Source organism: Trachurus japonicus, chromosome 7 (assembly GCF_045865225.1).
Source record: "Trachurus japonicus isolate A0001 chromosome 7, Traja_1.0".
Taxonomy (NCBI): Eukaryota; Metazoa; Chordata; class Actinopteri; order Carangiformes; family Carangidae; genus Trachurus; species Trachurus japonicus.
The window spans coordinates 6,322,627-6,341,272 of NC_140913.1; the positions used below are offsets into that span (position 1 = coordinate 6,322,627).

Here is an 18,646-nt window from a genome sequence, read left to right on the forward strand (position 1 = left end):
TACAGAGAATTTGACCATAGTTAATTTGTATATAGAATAGTGAAAATAAAATGTTTCCAGTGGTTTCCCTGCTTACACAGTGTAAAAGTCACTTATTCACCACAGAAAAAGGTGTATTAAGAAAATCTTTGTCTAATGTCACAAGAGGGGACGGCCACTTGCCAGTTGAGAAAAAAAAGAAGCGGACACCACACGAGCCGAGATACTGTAGGCTACATGCTTGTATGAGTAATCAGTGAGTGTCCCTGACAGCTCCACCCTGCCCTCCAGTGGCAGACTGGAGCAGGGCAGGGAAAGATGGAGGACGGAAGAAGAGCAGCATCAATGCACTGAGGGCAGAAACAGTCAGTAGGTTGGTTGCTGGGGTAACAGCATTCAATTCAAAATCACTCTCTGGACTCATTATATCATCATATTTTCTCCTTCAGCTTGCCTTTCATTTCAGCTTCATAAAGAAGGTGAGTGAACTTTTACTTTTGTACTCTCCTTTTATATGAGCTATGAAAAACTCTCCCAACCCAGGATTTTTAAATTCCCAGCCTCCTTATCTCCCATTATATGGAATTCCTGAATAAATGCTGAATAAGTGCTGATTCTTGGATTTTAAAATTGCCCATCATAACAGAAGCTTTTACAAAGAAGATCAAGAAGTTTCTTAATAAAGAAATAAGACCACTCAATATTTAAGTGACCCAAGTCTTTATGAACAAGTCACACATGAATAAAAAGGACACAACCCCAGGCAGACACTTTAGCACAGCGAGCGCAGCTCTGTTTCACTCCTTTCTTCTCTCCAGCTACTGCCTCTGAATGTTTCTTTTGCCCCTTAAAAGATGAGTGGTTGAAGATATGAATCTGTGATTCACATTCAGTTCTTGCAGATTTCTTTATAATGAGATAAATTCCTTCCTTTCTTGTCAGATCCTTAGATACATCTTACAGTCCTCCCATGAAATTCCACATTTCTCTTTAATCACCTGAAGTACCTTGTTTTGATCTGATGAATGAAGCGTATTCATTCTCTGAAGCTCATTCCTGTCGGTCATGGGGCCAAATGAACAATGAGCATGCTCCATTTAAACTCCAGTCTTACCAGGAAGACCGAGAGCCTGCGAGATGATCTTTTCCACATACTATGGACTCTTTGCCTTCTTTCAGTCCCACTGGCCTGATGCGCCCTTTACTTTGGTTTTCAAGATCCATCCTCCCCTTGTGTCCAAAGTGTCTTCAATCTCTTGTCTTGTTCCTGCATCATTTACTGCAAAGTTTTCTCCTCTAGAGGACCCATAAGTCTGTGTTGAGATGAAGTGTGTGTTTTGAAATTTTTGCAGTTGGCTGATTGTCAAGAGCTACTGCTATAGCTGACATCTTCTTCAGTGACCCTACAAACTGATAAATGTAGTTTCAATAAAAAAAACACATTTGTTATACAGTGTATAACTGCTATCATATTTCAACGATAAGAGAGAATTCTTTCTTCTTCCTAATATTTGAGTGGAAACCTAAAAATGTCTTTCTTTTCAGCAGATTTACCATCAAACTTGTGATGCAGCAAATTTCCCAAAGGCTGCGTCTACCGCTTCTCCTCCTCCTCCTCCTTGTCCTCCTCTTCCAGCCTCTGACCTCAGATGACCTAGAGGAGGTGGATAAAATGCCAGTGGAGGTCATTGTGGACAGCTCCCCCTGCAGCGCCACATGTGGGCTGGGGCTTAAAACCCAAACCGTGTGTCTAATGACAGATAGTGAGACGGCGATGGAAGAAGATGTGGGCAGTAAAAGCAGGACAGGGGTAACACAGACATGCTGTAAACATTTCAAAACTGAATGTTTGAGATAAATGTAAGATGGTAACACAGTCATGTGGAAATGTGGCTAAATGGAAGGTGTCGGAGAAGTGTCGTGTCCGTAAGGTGAACTGTCAGGAGACGTGGCAGTGTGGCCTCAGGACCATGACTGTGACCTCAGGACAGAGGGTGGAGATTGACTGTCTGGGAGAAGTCATGGAGGCGATGGGGAGGTTCTCCTGGAGGTAACAACACAGGAGAGATGGAGCAGGGCTTACTGCATGTCTTTAGTCTGACTTTTAATTGGATTGTGTATAGGCCTATACACCGAGTTGGCAACCAAGGAAACGTCACTTCCGGTCAGAGCCGTGGGGGAAAACCAAGGGAGCAGTTGTCGGTCTGAGAAGTGAAGCTCACTTCCGCGTTCAAAAAACTGCAATCCCCCCGGCTTCCTCTGGGGGCTGGTGTCAGAAGGGAGCATTCTCCATAGACCCCCATTTTAAAATCGCCGACTTTACATCCTCAATAAACATGTTAAAAGCCTGGTGTCAGAACGTTTTTTTTTCTCAATCGATAGTTTCCACCCCCGCACACACTCTGAGTGGGGTGAATTTTTTTTTAACTCTACCGTTTTACTGTTATTAGGTTAAAACTCTGGCCAATTAGGGCACAGCTCCGAGCAGCTCCGTGGACAGCTGCTTCGAGGCCAGTGGGCGGGTTTTCGGCCCGCCAATCCAACATGGCGCTGTTCAGGCCGCCATATTGGAGTCACAAAAACGACTCCCCAAAACCAATGGGTGACGTCACGGGTGCTATGTCCATATTTTTTACAGTCTATGGGGAAAACAAACCATTCCCCCATAGACATACGTGTGAAAACGCAGCATTTTAAACCTTTGTCTAATGCTTGTCCGCTGTCATGTCTTAGTTTGAATCACATATGCTGACAAAGAGCTATAAAAAACTCATCACAATCCGGGTCGATTGTTGTCCGTACATTTTAAAATATTGGGTCTTTCACAGTCAGTCACATCTCGCCTACACCGAGTCGGCAACCAAGGAAACGTTATTCTGGTCAGAGCCGTTACACGGTTGGGTAAAATATAAAAGTTCAGGTTGTGGTTTTTCAATTTATTTGTGGTGCAAAATGGTACACAACAACTCTTAGGCATTGTCTCAGAGTGTCTAGAGCCGTGGGGGAAGACAAACAGTTCCTCCATATGTGACTGACTGTGAAAGACCCAATATTTTAAAATCAACCCGGATCGTGATGAGTTTTTTAATGTATAGCTCTTTGTCAGCATAAGTGATTCAAACTAAGACATGACAGCGGACAACCGTTAGACAAAGGTTTAAAATGCCACGTTTTCACACGTATGTCTATGGGGGAATGGTTTGTTTTCCCCCACGGCTCTGACCGGAAGTGACGTTTCCTTGGTTGCCAACTCGGTGTATATGGATTTTTTTGTTCTTAAAAGCACATTAGTACATTATTTTGATAGTTTTCTCTCAGCCTCTGCCTGAGATATTACAGTTGTAAGCATGTTAGGTCTTAAAGCTTACATTGGAAAAACATGTGACTGTTGTCCCTGTGGTTCAGAGTGTTGTGGCGTTATGCCAGAGGAATCATCAGCTCTGACAACTCCCTGTTTGATCGCTATGAGGCGCTTCATCTGGACCGAGTGATTCTGGACCCAGTCAGAGAGGAGGATGCGGGTAACCCCAATTACATTGAAATCCCACACAGAATGGAAAAACCTGTACGCCACTCACCCCTCAGTTCATCTGTCTGCCTCTGCTCCACTCAGTTGACAGTACAGCAAGGCTAACGTTTGCCTCCCTGCATGTAATCTTTCCTAGCATTTGATGGGTGATACACAGTGCGTTAAATGTCAGCTCAGCAGTAAACACCTCCTGTCCTCCTCTATCCTTTCTCTCCTGGGCGCTGCCATTTTGTTTGGGCCCTGTTGAATATTTTGCTGCCAACCGAATCGCTGGTGTCTTAAGAAAACACCTGTCTAGGTTGAGAAAAATATCACAGTCTATGGGAAAAAATAAGTTAACAAAAAGCAAAAATGACTAGTCAGATTAGAATGAATTACTTTGTATAGGTGAGGTTTAAAGATAAGCCCAGAGTGGGTTTCTACCTCACCTGCACATGTTTTATTTTTTCTATTTTATGTATTTTTTGATTCTACAGTTGTGCAAATCCATGATGGTAAAGCACAAACTTTATTTTCCTTCAAGCACAACAGAGAAGCGGTCAAGAAACATTACAGCTTCCCCCTTCAATTCGATAGCCTGATGCATCAGCCGCTTATTTCATTACATTTCATATAGCGTCTGAACACCAGCCATAGGGATTCGTTTGCTTCCGGGAGGCGGTTGCTTACATTTGCTTCAACTAATCGCTGCTGCTTGGTGGTCACGTGTGCTATACACCGGTTAAGCTCATAGGTTAATCTTGAGCGCTTGAGTTCAACGTCATCGCCTTCACTTACCCGTCTGTTCGCTGATTGGTCCGTCCGCTCTGGCGGACGGAGCAAACCGAAACGCATTGCTAGTGTCCTGACTACATGTTTGAGGCAAATGAAATTAGCCGGAACCAGTAGGCGGCGCTAGCCTGGCTATCAATTCGAGGCAGACGGAGGGAAACCTCAAAAAAGAAAAATGGCTCTAATAATAAATCAAATGCAAATTTTAGCAAGGTTGAGAACAGATTTTGAAATAGAGGAGGAACTGGCTGCAGAAATTAAAATGTGTTTTGATAGAGGACGAGATGTGATTTGTCAATAAAGGAGCTTGTGAATCAGCTGCCAGCTGACCTAGCCATGGAGGCACATGGATACTCAGACACAAAAACACCTCCTGACTAATAATGTGATCTTCCAGGTACTTATCGCTGTGATGTGCAGGATGCCGTGTTCCGCAGGGTGAAGAGGGTTTATTGGGGGGTCCGTGTTTTACCTGCAGGTATCCTCAGTCTGGATTATGAAAGCTCTCTGGCCAACTGGGAGTTGAACCAGCAGAACCAGACTGTGACAGGCCAGCATGTCCACTCTGTGTTTGTTTTTTACATGGTAAGTGTGGGCATATGGCACCAATGTATTTGGTGGTTTTCTGTTGCCAGTTGTTTAAAATCAGTGATCCTGCATAAGCTGAAGTCACTTAATGTGAAATAATGATATTTCTCATTGCACTGTGTTTGTTGTGTGTGTGCATGCAGACAGTGGCACTGGTTCTCCTGGTTGTTGCCTACCTCTTCATTAGAGTGGGCAGAATACAGAAGAGGGAAGAAGCATTCTGATAGATGCAGAGTGATCCTGAACCCCCAGCCATCCCATCATTTTAAACATTAAAGGACATTTGTACATGTCATAATACTGAAAAAAAAACCTTCTATTCTGATTATTTTATTAAATCTGTTGATATTTTTTCTGTTGTTAAAGTTAATCATACTTTTAGTGGAACATTTGATATAGTTAAAATGATGTATTTGTAAAGCTGTTCCTTCAGAAATCCTCATTGCTAATGTAAGGCAAGGCAAGGCATCTTTATTTATATAGCACGTTTCATACCAAGGCAACTCAATGTGCTTTACATAAAGACAAAACTTTTTTTTTTTAAAGAGAAGCATAAAAAAGAATAAAAACAAACACTAAAAACAGAGTTAAAAGCAAGAGCAAATAAAAGTAAAATAAAATAAAATAGATAAAGTTTAAAGTTCCTAAAAAGAGCTCAGCTATAAGCACGTGAAACGAGAAATGTTTTTAACCTGGATTTAAAAGTGCTTACAGTTGGGGCTGATTTCACTTCTGCTGGTAGTTTGTTCCACTTGTGTGCAGCATAACAGCTAAATGCTGCTTCACCATGTCTGGTTTGAACTCTGAGCTCCACTATCTGACCTGAGTCAGTAGATCTCAGAGCTCTACAGGGTTTATACTCTACTAACATGTCATTCATGTATTCTGGACCTAAACCATTCAGTGATTTGTAAGTAGCAGAACTTTAAAATCTATTCTGTAGCTGACTGGGAGCCAATGTAAGGTCTTAAGAACTGAGGTGATGTGATGTGATCTCTTTGTTCTGGTTAAAACTCGAGCTGCAGCTGTCTGAATGAGTTGCAGCTGTTTTATACTTTTTTGGGGGAAACCAGTCAGAAGACCGTTACAGTAGTCTAGTCTACTGGAGATAAAAGCATGAATCAGCTTCTCCTGATCAGTTTGGGACATAAAACCCTTAATTCTGGATATGTTCATAAGTTGATAAAAGGCTGATTTGGTGACTGATTTGATATGGCTGTTGAAGGTCAGATCTGAGTCTATCAGCACACCAAGGTTTCAGACTTGGTCTTTAGTTTCTAAGGTGTTTACTGACAACAACCCTCTCCTCTTTATTGCCAAAAACAATGACCTCAGTTTTTTCTTGATTTAACTGAAGGAAATTTTGGCTCATCCAATTTTTGACTTGCTCTAAACAGTGACATAATGACTCTATTGGACTGCAGTCATCTGGAGACAGTGCGAGATATATCTATATATATATGTGGAGAATTGATTCTCTGTCTTTGTGTATGTCTTTTTTCTCTCTCTCCTTCTTAAATCTGTTTTTAACATGTCTGTTGTTGTTGATATGGACCGCTTGTTGTGTCTGCAATAAAGATTAATAATAATAATAATAATATCTGTGTGTCATCTGCATAACTATGATAGTTGACATTAGAATTCTGTAGAATTTGACCCAAAGGCAGCATAATGTACAATAGCATCACTTTTTTCTATAAGTTCAGGCAATGGTTGTTGCAGTTGACTTCAGGACCACCCTGACTACGTCCTCAGTCATTATCAAACATTTTTACTGTATGGTTTTTGAGAAATTAAGCCTCAAAGTTGCATTTTTAGCTTCTTTTAAACACAAAAAAGGTCTAATACTCCATATTTACTGTACAATAACATCACTTTGTTGCATAAATTCAGGCAATGGTTGGTACAGTTGACTTCAGGACCACCCTGACTACTCCCTCACTCAATATCAAACATTTTTACTGCATCATTTTAGAAAAATTAAGCCTCAATCGTAACTTCACCGTGAAGAACTCCTTAAAGTAAAGAAGTTGTTTTTCAGTCTGTTGGTCCTGGCTCTGATCAGTGTGTATCTGCTTCCAGAGGGCAGTTGGGAAAACAGACTGTGTCTCGGAGGAGGGGCGGGCAGTGGTGCTCCTATTGTACGCTCAGCCACCCTCACCACTCGCTGCAGCTCCCTCCTGTTCTCCACAGTGCAGCAGTAGGTCAGGATGCTCTCTATTGCTAACCTGTAGAAGTTCATGTGGTGTGTGTGTGTGTGTGTGTGTGTGTGTGTGTGTGTGTGTGTGTGTGTGTGTGTGTGTGTGTGTGTGTGACCTTTACACCCCTGAAGACTGCATACATCACAAAGTTAAATACATGTATGACTTTATAACATTGTAATAATGACAACAAACATAAAGAGGGGAAAGAAAGAAAGAAAGAAAGAAAGAAAGAAAGAAAGAAAGAAAGAAAGAAAGAAAGAAAGAAAGAAAGATCTGTTTTCCACACATACACAGACAACAATGGGCTTGATGGTGTTGATCATGCTTTATCTCTCATAGTCCAGGTTGCCATGTTACCGTTTCCCTGGCCTCCTCCCTTTTGTGTCCTGTTATTGTCTGTCTATCAGAGGTGTGGTCTTCCCTGCTCCCAGGACGCTGCTGCTCAGCTGCAGACTATCATCACATCTTCAACTCTTTAAGAACTCCAGGCTCCTTTCGCTCACTTCCAGATTATACAGTCCATCGTTCACCACACGTAGTATAGTTCAGGCTGACTCAAGCCTAGTTTTTACTCTTGCATCAAGCCAGTTCTGGTCTTGGAATGAATTTTGTTTCCTTTGTTCCCAGAGACTCCTCCAAGCCAGCCACCTGAGTCCGTAACTGGGTCCTAAAGCAACTGCAACCACACACATTACATTATATGTGACCGTTACACCCCTGAAAACTGCATAACCTACATCACAAGGTCAAATACTTTTCGTCTGTTGTCATTATTACAATATTATAAAGTCAGAAAAGTAAGGAGAAAAAAAATCTAAACAGGGTTGGACTCGGGCCTGGTTATTTATGGGAGACCACCTGGGAATATCAGGAGCTGTAAGCTTTTTCACTTTTCTTTGCACACAGCAGAGGGCGCTAATGCTCTTGCTGCATAAGGACATTTAATGTGGTCTTCACACCCGTAAGGGGGCTGTATTTCATTTTATTTATGAGACCTCGTTGGTCTTATAAGAAGCAGCCAGTAGTGCCAAAGTATAGGACCTTACTCTTTACAGATTTTATGAAGTTATAACATTGTAGATGCAGGCTTCAATAGATGGAAATAACTTGGACTGCACAGTGTGGGAGATCTGTAAGTTAGTGCTTCATTTGTGTCATTTCAACAACTACAAGAAAAATATGGTCTGTTAAAATGTGATTATTTTTTTTTTTAGATATCTCCAAGTCAGACACTTTGTAAGAACACACCTGAACCATTTTGAAAACGCCAACCCTGACAAGCTAGACAGGTGTCTCAGAGATTGCACAATGGAGAGGAATGCAATTTCAGTTATATACGATTAATTTCAGGAGCTAGAAGGTGAACATGGAAGCCTGGGAAGTAAAACTGGGTATGGGAATAGGAGAGGATATGGAAAGCCTGAGATAGAACACACAAACAAATGTTAAACACACTTGCTGCTTGATCCAGTTTAAAATTCTGCATACTGTTTGCTTCACAATAAAAATATTTTTATTAAAATAAGTTTTAACATTGAAAAGCCTACTCAGGCCTACTGCAATGCAAAAAACATTTAATTCATTTTCAAATGCATTACCTTATGACTCGACTAAACGTTGTCTGGGTATTTCCCAATTCACTCACGTCTCAAGCAATTATTTTAATCTCACTGTGATCGCATTTTATAAACATGGACTTGTACATTGTTACATACTTGTTGACTTGACAATGGTAGTCACGACGCTTTTAATGTGAAAAGCTCTAACCGGATGTAGGTCTTCTTGTGCAAGCCGAGCGCTGTGTCTGACTAGTGCGCGCAAGGCCAGATGTAAGTAGGCCGATATTTGGCAATAAATATAAACCCTCTTTATTGAGCAGCTCTCCTGGCCAACGCTATCTTTAAATACGTTCCTGTCTCGAAAATAAGCGTCGCCGAGTGAGTGAACTGTGAAGTATTTCGTTTATATTTGCCCATCCTCTGTAGCGTGTTGACACTGCGCAGTGCGCACTGGTACTAGATTCAGTTTTGTCCAGAACCTCTGCATTCAGCTGTGACATTCTGTGTTTTTATCACTATCAATTTACAATAACAAGGGAAGAATTGCTGTCATGTATTTTGACCATGGTAACCATAGTGTAATTATCTGGTAAAATGGTTGGAGACAAGGATTAAATTTGAATTTGTGAAAAAGTGATGACTTGTTGAAGGTCCTGTGCTGTTCTGACAGAAGTTTGGTCAGTAGCCTAGGCTACATAATGTTACTTGGTAGCTACATATATGAGGGTTACTGTTTTGTTGAAGGAAGCATTTTTGAAAAGATAATATTAGATTAGACAGGCTACTCCTTATCTTTTTTTTTTCATTTCCACTAAGATATTCCTTTATTCATCCCATGGCGGGGTAATTTCCAGTATTGCAGCAGCAGACATCAATGAAAGTAATAAAGAGCACAAGTCCAAAGTATTAATTATTAAAAGAAAAAATAAAGTATTCAGTTTTTCTATTACAATAACTTAAAGCAGAAGTAAGCGATCCGGTCATTTTGGCTATCTTCTTGTCAGCCGATGAAGTTAGCAGTCCCCGTCCTCGTCATGGATCTATTGGTCCTCGTCCCTACGTCACCACATTCACGCGCATCCCTTGGCTGCACATCCCTTCATGCTGTTCTCTCTCCTCATTGGATAAAGGTTGTAGGATACAAGGAAGTACACAAGAAGTTTTCTCCTCAGTTTACAGCAGAGCAGAGTGACTGACAGACCCGTGTTTCAGACCAAACACTCTATGTAAGTGATTGCTGTCGGAAGATATAACTACTTAAGACTTATATTAACACAAACATTCCGCTTACTTCTGCTTTAAGTCACAGTTGAGCGTTGAATAAGTCATTAGCAAGTTCAGCATGTCCACTAGAAACACTTCTGTTGTGGTGCGTCAGTTTGCACACATGTATTCTGTATTTGCATTGTGTTTGTTTATTTATGTGTTTTGTTGAGCCGCAGTGCATTGAGCTCTCAGAGCCGCTGCATATTTGTCTCTTCCGTAGGACGGAATCTGGATCAGCCCCTGCACTCTGCATGTGGCTGAGGAGGGAAGGGAAACAGCGTGAAGGAAGACGTCTGCTGCTTTGAAGTAACTCGGGCACAGCAACAGAGAAAAGCTGCTCTGACTGTCTGCCAGCTGCAGAAGAGACAGTTCAGCTCCTCCACTGCATTATGAGTGAGTTAACAAACTTTGTCAGAGGCCAAATAGTTGGAGCCCAGCTGGCAGGCCTGTCTGTCCGAGAGACAGCGGAGTTGTGTGATGTATCTGGGCGGGCTGTTCTCAAAGTCATGAGTGTTTATAACATGTACGGACACATGGAATCAGCAAAGAGGAACAACAGGCACAAGACAAAGAGGAAAAGGATCAAACAAGCAAAAGTTGGAGTTAATGATGGAGCTGCTACTGGAAAACCATCATCTGACCCAGAGATCGACCCACAAAAACATGAAGAAACACAGATTCCTGAATCTCAGACCACTGACAAGGAGTAGTTTGGTCTGTGCATCACTATCTTGTCATAAATGTTTGTTTAACTGAGACAGAGGAGGAGAAGTCTAAAAGGGGGGTAGACACAATTTAGAGAGAAGCTGAAGGTGTTAAAGTTAACCCTGGTTTGTCTATTTAACTCATAAAAATGTTTCTCTGTGTTACATATGAATCTGTATTGTGCAATGATTTCAACAAAAGAAAATACAAGTTTTCTGTTATTCATCCCCCTCCTGTGTCAGTTATGTGGATACAGTGCTACAAACACAGCCTTTTAAGTTGTAAACTGATTCCTCAGATAACCCTCATTGGTCTCTCACAGTCATCCAGAGAAAGAGATTTTGAAATGTGCATTCTTAAAGCAGAAGTAAGTGATATATTTGTGTTAATATAAGTCTTAAATAGTTAGCCTATATCTTCCGACAGCAATCACTTACATAGAGTGTTTGGACTGAAACACGGGTCTGTCAGTCACTCTGCTCTGCTCTGAGCCGAAGAGAAAACATTTATCGTATCCTACAGTTTTTATCCAATGAGGAGAGAGAACGGCATGCAGGGCTGTGTGTGCAGCCAAGGAACGCCGTGAATGTGGCGACGTAGGGACGAGGACTGTTATGGTGCGTTCAAGGAAACTCGTATTTTTCCGACCGTGAAGTGGTACCAGTTCGATCTGGTACGAGTTCACCGGTCGGAAGTTACGAGTGGCCGTTATAGTGACTTTCACCGGTAAAACAGGTCGGAAAAACACGAGTGGGTTGCCTGGAACGCTACAAAGTCGTAAGTTGTGACTTGAAGCTGTAATTTACGATTTCAAAAGCCTGCCTGGAACGCAGCATTAGCGAAAACGACCGGACCACTTACTTCTGCTTTAAATTGTACTGCATCACTAGATAATCACCATTTTACTGTTGTAACTGTTTAGCTAGGAGCTACTGAATATAAACATACTGATGCAAAAACATTGTATGTTTACCCCTTCCCTATCTAGTTTCCTTTAATCTTTCTGTTACCAGTTAGTTTTAATGAAAATTCAGATTTTATGTTGATAAACCATTGGGATGACAGCATTAAAAAGTTGATTTGAGGACCTTTAGGGTTTGACCCTCGTAGACCAATGGAAGCAGCACTGCAGAGCTGTTTCTCCATAACTGATAAGTCTCCCACTGGCGTGAAAATCATTAATTTAAGCCCTAATTGGTGTACCTTAGAGTGAACATCCTTGTCTACTCCTGCTGCACCACTGGAAAAGGGAACCTCCGGAGTGGCTATAGTGTGTGTGTGTGTGTGTGTGTGGTGAATGTGCAGGTCACAACTTCTCCACAAGAGTGTTTTGGAGTTGTTGGATAGCTATATGATAAATTTGATGAGGGAAACGGGACCTGTACCGTTCACCTCCATTGTGTTCACTGAGCAGCTTGCGTCTCTGCCCCGCTGATCTCAAAACAACTTGCACCGATAATTAAAGGTAATCAACCTACTCCTATAGGGATTATGGCAATGGGCTCTATGCACAGCTCCACCACTTCCTGAATTTAAGGCAGGTCCTTCATTTCCTGTTTTACATTATTGGACAAACTTAATCCAGGTGTGTCTGACCATTGTGACTACTCAGACACACCTGGATTAATCAGTTAGTGATTAGTGATTACAAACTGATTAGATCAGTTAGACCTGCCTTAAATTCAGGAAGTGGTGGAGCTGTGCATAGAGCCCATAGGCGAATTTGCCAAAAATGTTGAACTACCCCTTTAAGTGAGCAGGCGAGAACTGTCACAGCCGACCGCGTGCTTTTATTCTGAAAAAATTCTTACCGGATGTGTGGTCTCCGTGATGAAACGGATGAGACTCTCGGTGAGACAGAGCGGTGGACAGGCTGGCCTCTGGACACAAGTGTAAGTAAAATATAACAATATATTATTTCAATGCGGAAGTCACTGCGTAGAATAAAATTTTCCATGTCGGTAAAACGACAGTTAACTGGGACGTTGACAGCAGCTAATCTCGTACACCTGGCTAGCGTAGATTGCAGCATCGAACATCAACCTTCTTTTTACAGTCTATGACATCAACGTGTGCATCAAGTTGACTGAACATTTTCTGACTGTCAGCGGAAACAGAGCTGATGGCGAGTGGTTTTTATGTCGAAAGGCTTATTTAATGCGTTGTAGTTGCTGGTTACTTCACAGTCTGAAGCGTGTCAAGTTTATTTCCAGCAGCTGAAGCAGGTGAGGTCTCTGACAGCTGACTACACTGATGTGTAAAGTGACAGGGGGCTCATGGTGATAGACTACAGCAAGCAACGTTCCCTCTAATTTTCAAAACTCCTGAGCAGAAATTCAACTCCCTGATGACCTGCTTGAGCGACTGTGAGCGAAAGCTTGAGCATACACAGTACACCCACATGCTGGTGCTATGGCCTCCCCTCTCCAACTCCAAATATCAATACTATTGGCTATTACTATTATGATTAATAACAGATTATTTTGACAACATTACCTAGGCTACTCCAGTTACAGTTAATGATAACAAAATACTATATTGTTTTGGCAAAATAGAGTTTGCATTTATTGCCATATGAACAATTATGTCAAAAAATAACTAACATCAAGTTGGTGTCATCAACTCTTGGCGCAGAAGCATTCTTGATATGAACAGTAATAATAATTCTCAAGCAAAAACTTCAATCGCAGTTGCACTACAGACCACGGTTAAGGTAATACATTTCACAATTCGAAGCGCACATTAGGGAGAAATAAACAGTAAACTAGTCTGGGATATTTGAGTGTGCAACTTTTTTTGTCTTCTGGGCAAAGAGGTGGGGAGCAGTGAGCAATTGCACAGTAAAACACCTTAGAGGGAACAGTGACAGCAAGTGTCCGTAATTTGCTTTTTTTTTTCTCCTAATCATCCCATTTCTTTCTTTTGCAGAGCAGCAAAGAGAGACCACAACAACAGTTCCCTGTGACTATAAAATGACAACACCTATGGTACATGATTCTGGACCACCTATTTACATTAATAGCAGAGCCTGCTTCCTGTCTGTCCTCTGGGTTTGGCCCCACTAAAGTCAATTAACACTATGAGTGACTTGACAGAGTTTGAAAGATGCCAAATAGTTGCTGCACGACTCTCTGGTGCATCCGTCACCAAAACAGCACAGCTGTTTAATGTGGCAAGAGGAACAGTGTCCAGAGTTATGACTGTATACATCAAACATGGACGAACGGCATCGGCGAAGAAGAACAGCGGACGCAAGTCAAAGCTCACTGAGAAGGACAGGCAAACACTTCTGAGGATAGTCGATGAACATCCTGAGTATACGGCCACAAAAATAACTGCAGAGTTGAACAGACACCTCTCTCGCTCTGTGTCAGTGAAAACTGTGCGACGTGAGCTTCACAAAGCTGGTATCTTTAGAGGAGCAGCCAATCAAAAACCTCAGACTGACACTGTCACAAAGAGACCAGATGGAAAGAACAATAAACCTGAAATTGACAAGGAGTGTGATACACAAAAACCTAGTGATGAGAGTAAGAGTGCCAAAGAGTGGTGAACAGCAGCCTAGTGCAAGAGCACAACACCAGCACAGTCTGAAGAGAGAACACAACTAGAAGCCCTCGTCAGCGAAGACAGCGCACTAAGGCTAACCCCGAACTCTGAATAGAGCACAGGATGTGACTGAAGAAATAGATCACAACTCACAAAAATACGAAGAGGGTGGAATGGAATAACATTATCTTATGTGTTGTATTTCAGCTTTTCTACTGCAGTACTGACACTTTTCATTGGTTTACCTCAATGTACAGTAGATATTTGTCAATTAGCCAGAATAATGGAAAATGGTTGTCAAGCCAATGTGTAACAGTATTCTATGTTACTGTGTTGTTACAAATAATGCCTTGATTTGTTCATCAATGATGGTTATACTGAGATGAGAGTTCTGTTCTTCACCTTATGTGATTATCCTGTCTACTAAATTTAGCTGTTGCAGGAGAATGGGATGTAAATAAGCTATTAGCACATTTGAAGCTGGTACTTTCAAAATCAAATCAAGTAACAAATGGGTTACTGTTGTCTAATTCACTGTGTGCACCCACTTTTGATACTTGCACTATATAATTTTTAAAGGGTGATAAAGTGTTTTTAACCGATTTTACAATATTATGCAAAATCTTCTTCCACAATTTAGGAGTTTCTGAGGTGTTATGAGCATTCAGTTAATTATACAGTCACGGTTGCTGTTCACTGCGGTGCAACAGCAGGCTCTGTGCAGACAACATCTTTATTTCCATTAAACTGCACTTTAAAATAAAGTTGTTGGTTATGTGTTGAAGGTAGGTTGTTTTGATTGTATCTGAATAAAATGGCACTACCACCTGCCTCCTATTGAATGAATACTTTAATATGTATCTAAACTTTAATTAAAAACGGACCATTAAACATTCACTAATGTTTGAGATATGGATTTTAGCTTATAAACCGTAACTGTATTTATATCATCTCTAGATAAATCACTCAGTTATCGCGGGAACAAGTGTACGTCTTTTGTTTTATGATATAAAAAGCACTTGGTCCAACAAACAGTTTTTTTCTTCAGATGTACTACCATGGATGTATTATATGTACTACCCATAGACTGTGGTACTACCTAGAGTGCCTAGAGAGAGCCTCTCTCTAGGCACTCTAGTACTACCATGGATCTAATACATCCATGTGTACTACGCATGCGCGTCGACCAACGCTGTACCCGGAAGTAGAACGCCGATAGTAAACAGCGTCCCAGCTGTGTTATTCTGTACAAGATGGTGTACGTGTCTAATGGTGAGTGGCTTCTCCAGTTTCAATAGTTTTCGCACATTTACAGTTCGTTTCCATCTTTATTGCAAATATAATCTAACATTTCCCATTAATAACAACAACAGCAGTTACATGTGTGAGACCAGCGGTCCTTTTTACCTAGCAGCTTGTTAGCTACTGTAGCTTTTAGCCTCAGCGTACCCAGCTCCAGTGTTAGCGTCATTCACTTTCAGTGTTAAATCAGTCGTTTCTTCAGTGTGTTTTGGTGAACAGTAAGTTATCGAAGGCCAGTTTAAGTCAATAAGTAAATCGAACCGTCGACGCCATAAAGGGTAAACTAAAGACGAGTTTTAAAACAGTGCGTTTCACATCACGTCTCATCCACCATCTGATCTCTGCTGTCCTCAGGTCAGGTCCTAGACAGCAGGACCCAGTCGCCATGGCGACTGTCACTGCTGGCCGATCTCCTCTGGGGAGCAGTGGAGTTTGTCGGCCTGTTGTAAGTCTGAGCCACTCAATCATGTAAACCAAATGTCCAGCTTATTATCTACAATGGATCCGTGATATTGGAAACACTTTGATCCACAGGTGGATTAATGAAATGTTTTGGTAGCTGTCTGGCTGTCTAGTTATATTGTTCTTCAGGTGTTGTTAGTCAGCAGACAAGTTCCATCGTCTAATAAAGATGGAAATTATATAAAAAGAAGAAATTTCTAATTAAATCCAATCTGATGTTTGGCAAGTCCAGTATTGTTCATGATCACCAGCTTAATTTAGCTTTATCATTTATCTGATGGCAATGTGCATGACACTTACCAGATACTCAGTCATAAATCAAAGAATTGAGTAAACCTGTATGTAACACTTGTGTGTTTTCTACCAGTTTCAGGACATTGATTTACCCGGACCTGACAAAGGATGGAACCTCGAGTACAACACGCTTCACTGATGGCAGAGGGTAGGTCCCTGGGGTGCAGTAATTCCCCTACTGTCACATGATATGACTTGCCTTTCATTTCCATTTGTTCCAAACAATGAAGATAACTTAATCTGAGAGTTGTAGCCTACTTAAAGTTGTGGCATGTACCTGATCAATAGAGATTGCCAGCGTGTCGTCATCATGACGTATTCCCGGCGGGGAACGCAAAGCATTGTGGGAAACTTTGGCACAAACAAACGCCCCAGACTTTGAATTTGTGGAGGCAAGAACGCTAGTTTCAAATATCTACTGCTCTGGTTTGAAGATGCCATCAACCTGCTGTGTTGTGAACTGCAACAGTCGTTCGCACGATAGACAGGGCAAAAAGTTACATTTAGTACCATATAAGTAAGGGATAATGTATAGTTCGGAGGTTGTTATGGAGAAATAAACCCCGACAGGTTGTATGGAACCCGGTTTCATTCAACATGAAGGGGTTTATTTCTCCATAACAACCGACCAACTGTACATTATCCCGCTTATTACACGGTTTACGAGTGAAATAATTAATTTGAAACATAATGTTGATCAAAATACGACTTTCATCGATTTAAAATTGCATTTAGCGAATCTGCAAGACCGGGTCACTTCCGCTGTTTTGCCGAGCCTCCTCCCGTTCGTGCATTTGAAGCCTTTGATAATCAATCAGTGGATCGATAGATTACCATACACGTGTTAAGATGTGTGTATTGTGTGTAGTCGTATCTGTCATAAACAAGAGATTAACTTTACTGTTTACGGGGTGCGTTTGTGTCGCGGAGCCGCGGTGCCACCGAGAGGAGGAGAGCTGTGACACCGGGTCAGAGGCTCTGATCAGCAGGTTTGGTTTCCAGCAGCGATGTGGAAGGAGCCTCCACTCTCCTTGTAACAAGTTACAAGTCATTTATCTCTAACATCACTATTAGTCCGACGCTGTTTAATGACGGTAAAAATGAAACACAAGGTAAATATCCTGCATAGTTTCTCTTTTCTGTGCTGCGCTGATCAGAGCGCCGTCCTTAGCAACGGTCTGTTATACGTGACGAAGGTCCGTTATACAGAAATAACAGACCGCAGAACGCAGCACTGGACCAATCAGAGCAGCATTTAATAGAGCCGTGTAATAATTATATATATATGGGTGCTGGAAGTTGGGCAGCAGGTTAATGTCAGCGGACCACACCATGTTCATAGGGATCCAGCCCTTTGATTGTCTTTATTTTGTCCTCGTATCGTTTATTTGCGGCTGGATTTAGTTTTAGGCGGTATGGTTCTTTGTTGTTTTCCTTTGCCCGCTGCATTGTGCCAGTTAATTCTGTTTTTTATTGTACTTTTGTTATTATTTACATTGTCCATGTCTAGCGCGCTATGTAGATCGGGGGAAATTGGCCAAAGATACCCACAATCCTTTGCGTTTCTGATGACGTTGCCGCCCAGTTGGTCACGTGTCTTGGCAATCTCTATACATAGGAGTTTACTCCCCAGTGCACATAGTTGACTGCAGAGTCTCTTGTGTACATGTTTCAAGCATGTGACATTAGGGAAAATAATATAAAAATATGTATTTTATTATTATTCTAATTAGCCTTACTTAAGAATATTTCACTTACCTATTTCTTTTCTTTTGTGCCTCTGTTTTGCTCCTGCAGTCCTCCAGGTCCCCCTGGTGGCAGAAAGCGTATGGGAAGAGTAAACCACAATGCAGGGCCGAACGCTCCACCAATGGGTGGAGGAGGATGAGGAAGGTAGAAAATTGTTGTTTTCTGAATTAAAAAAGCTCATTGGATAAACCGCTTGTTATCCTTAACTTCTATTTATCTGGTTCAAAATGTAATTTGTTTGATGTAATGTTTAATTGTCCCACAGCTATTTGGACATGACATTAATGCAACATTACTTCATTGTTAAACCCCTCACTTTAGGTAAACGCCTACACTGAATGTGTAGGCGTGGGCTCTGCCTGTCCATTTGCTGGCATCAGTGCTGAAGCCCCTCTTCATTGGCTGCCGCTGCCCTGAGCAGCTCCTTGATGCCTTTCTGGGAATTCCTACACGTAGGGGCCAGAAGGGTTGATGAAGCAGCCAGCTGCATACTTCCCTTTTCCTGCTTCTACCCTTCCACTATAGTCTTCTATAGTATTCTATACTATAGTCTTGCCTCACTGAAATCTTATGGTAAATCCTCTGGGGAATCATTAGTTTGTCTGTGTTTTGTATCCCTTTGTTTGAATAAAAAATGTGCACTGTTATGACATTACTGAGTTTGTCTTGTTCCATTATTTTCAAGCCTG

At 41.5% G+C, this 18,646-nt stretch overlaps 2 protein-coding genes across 3 annotated transcripts; both read left to right on the plus strand.

Moving 5' to 3' along the window:
- The first annotated feature begins 411 nt into the window (after positions 1 to 411).
- On the plus strand, positions 412 to 5,149 carry tmem81 (transmembrane protein 81). The gene is made up of 6 exons (XM_085783064.1): positions 412 to 458; positions 1,616 to 1,789; positions 1,884 to 2,029; positions 3,385 to 3,500; positions 4,677 to 4,864; positions 5,011 to 5,149. The coding sequence occupies exons 2-6, from the start codon at positions 1,652 to 1,654 to the stop codon at positions 5,089 to 5,091; spliced, it is 669 nt and encodes a 222-aa protein (XP_085639190.1). The 5' UTR covers positions 412 to 458; positions 1,616 to 1,651; the 3' UTR covers positions 5,092 to 5,149.
- Positions 5,150 to 15,317: 10,168 nt separating this feature from the next.
- selenok (selenoprotein K) lies at positions 15,318 to 18,612 on the plus strand. 2 transcript variants are annotated; one of them, XM_085783065.1, is made up of 5 exons: positions 15,318 to 15,422; positions 15,807 to 15,897; positions 16,282 to 16,356; positions 18,006 to 18,101; positions 18,279 to 18,612. In XM_085783065.1, exons 1-5 carry the CDS (start codon positions 15,404 to 15,406, stop codon positions 18,280 to 18,282), a joined length of 285 nt encoding a protein of 94 aa, XP_085639191.1. In that variant the 5' UTR covers positions 15,318 to 15,403; the 3' UTR covers positions 18,283 to 18,612. The 2 variants fall into 2 exon arrangements, with proteins under 2 accessions (XP_085639191.1, XP_085639192.1); XM_085783066.1 differs by lacking the exon at positions 18,279 to 18,612 and having other exon boundaries at positions 18,006 to 18,105.
- Positions 18,613 to 18,646: the final 34 nt, after the last annotated feature.

Bases quoted from the DNA above. Each gene is read 5' to 3' on its own strand.
- tmem81 (XM_085783064.1), top strand. From the start codon at position 1,652: ATGCCAGTGGAGGTCATTGTGGACAGCTCCCCCTGCAGCGCCACATGT. The intron at 1,790-1,883 runs GTAACACAGACA...GCTAAATGGAAG, and splicing joins GCAGTAAAAGCAGGACAGGG to GTGTCGGAGAAGTGTCGTGT. The intron at 2,030-3,384 runs GTAACAACACAG...CCTGTGGTTCAG, and splicing joins ATGGGGAGGTTCTCCTGGAG to AGTGTTGTGGCGTTATGCCA.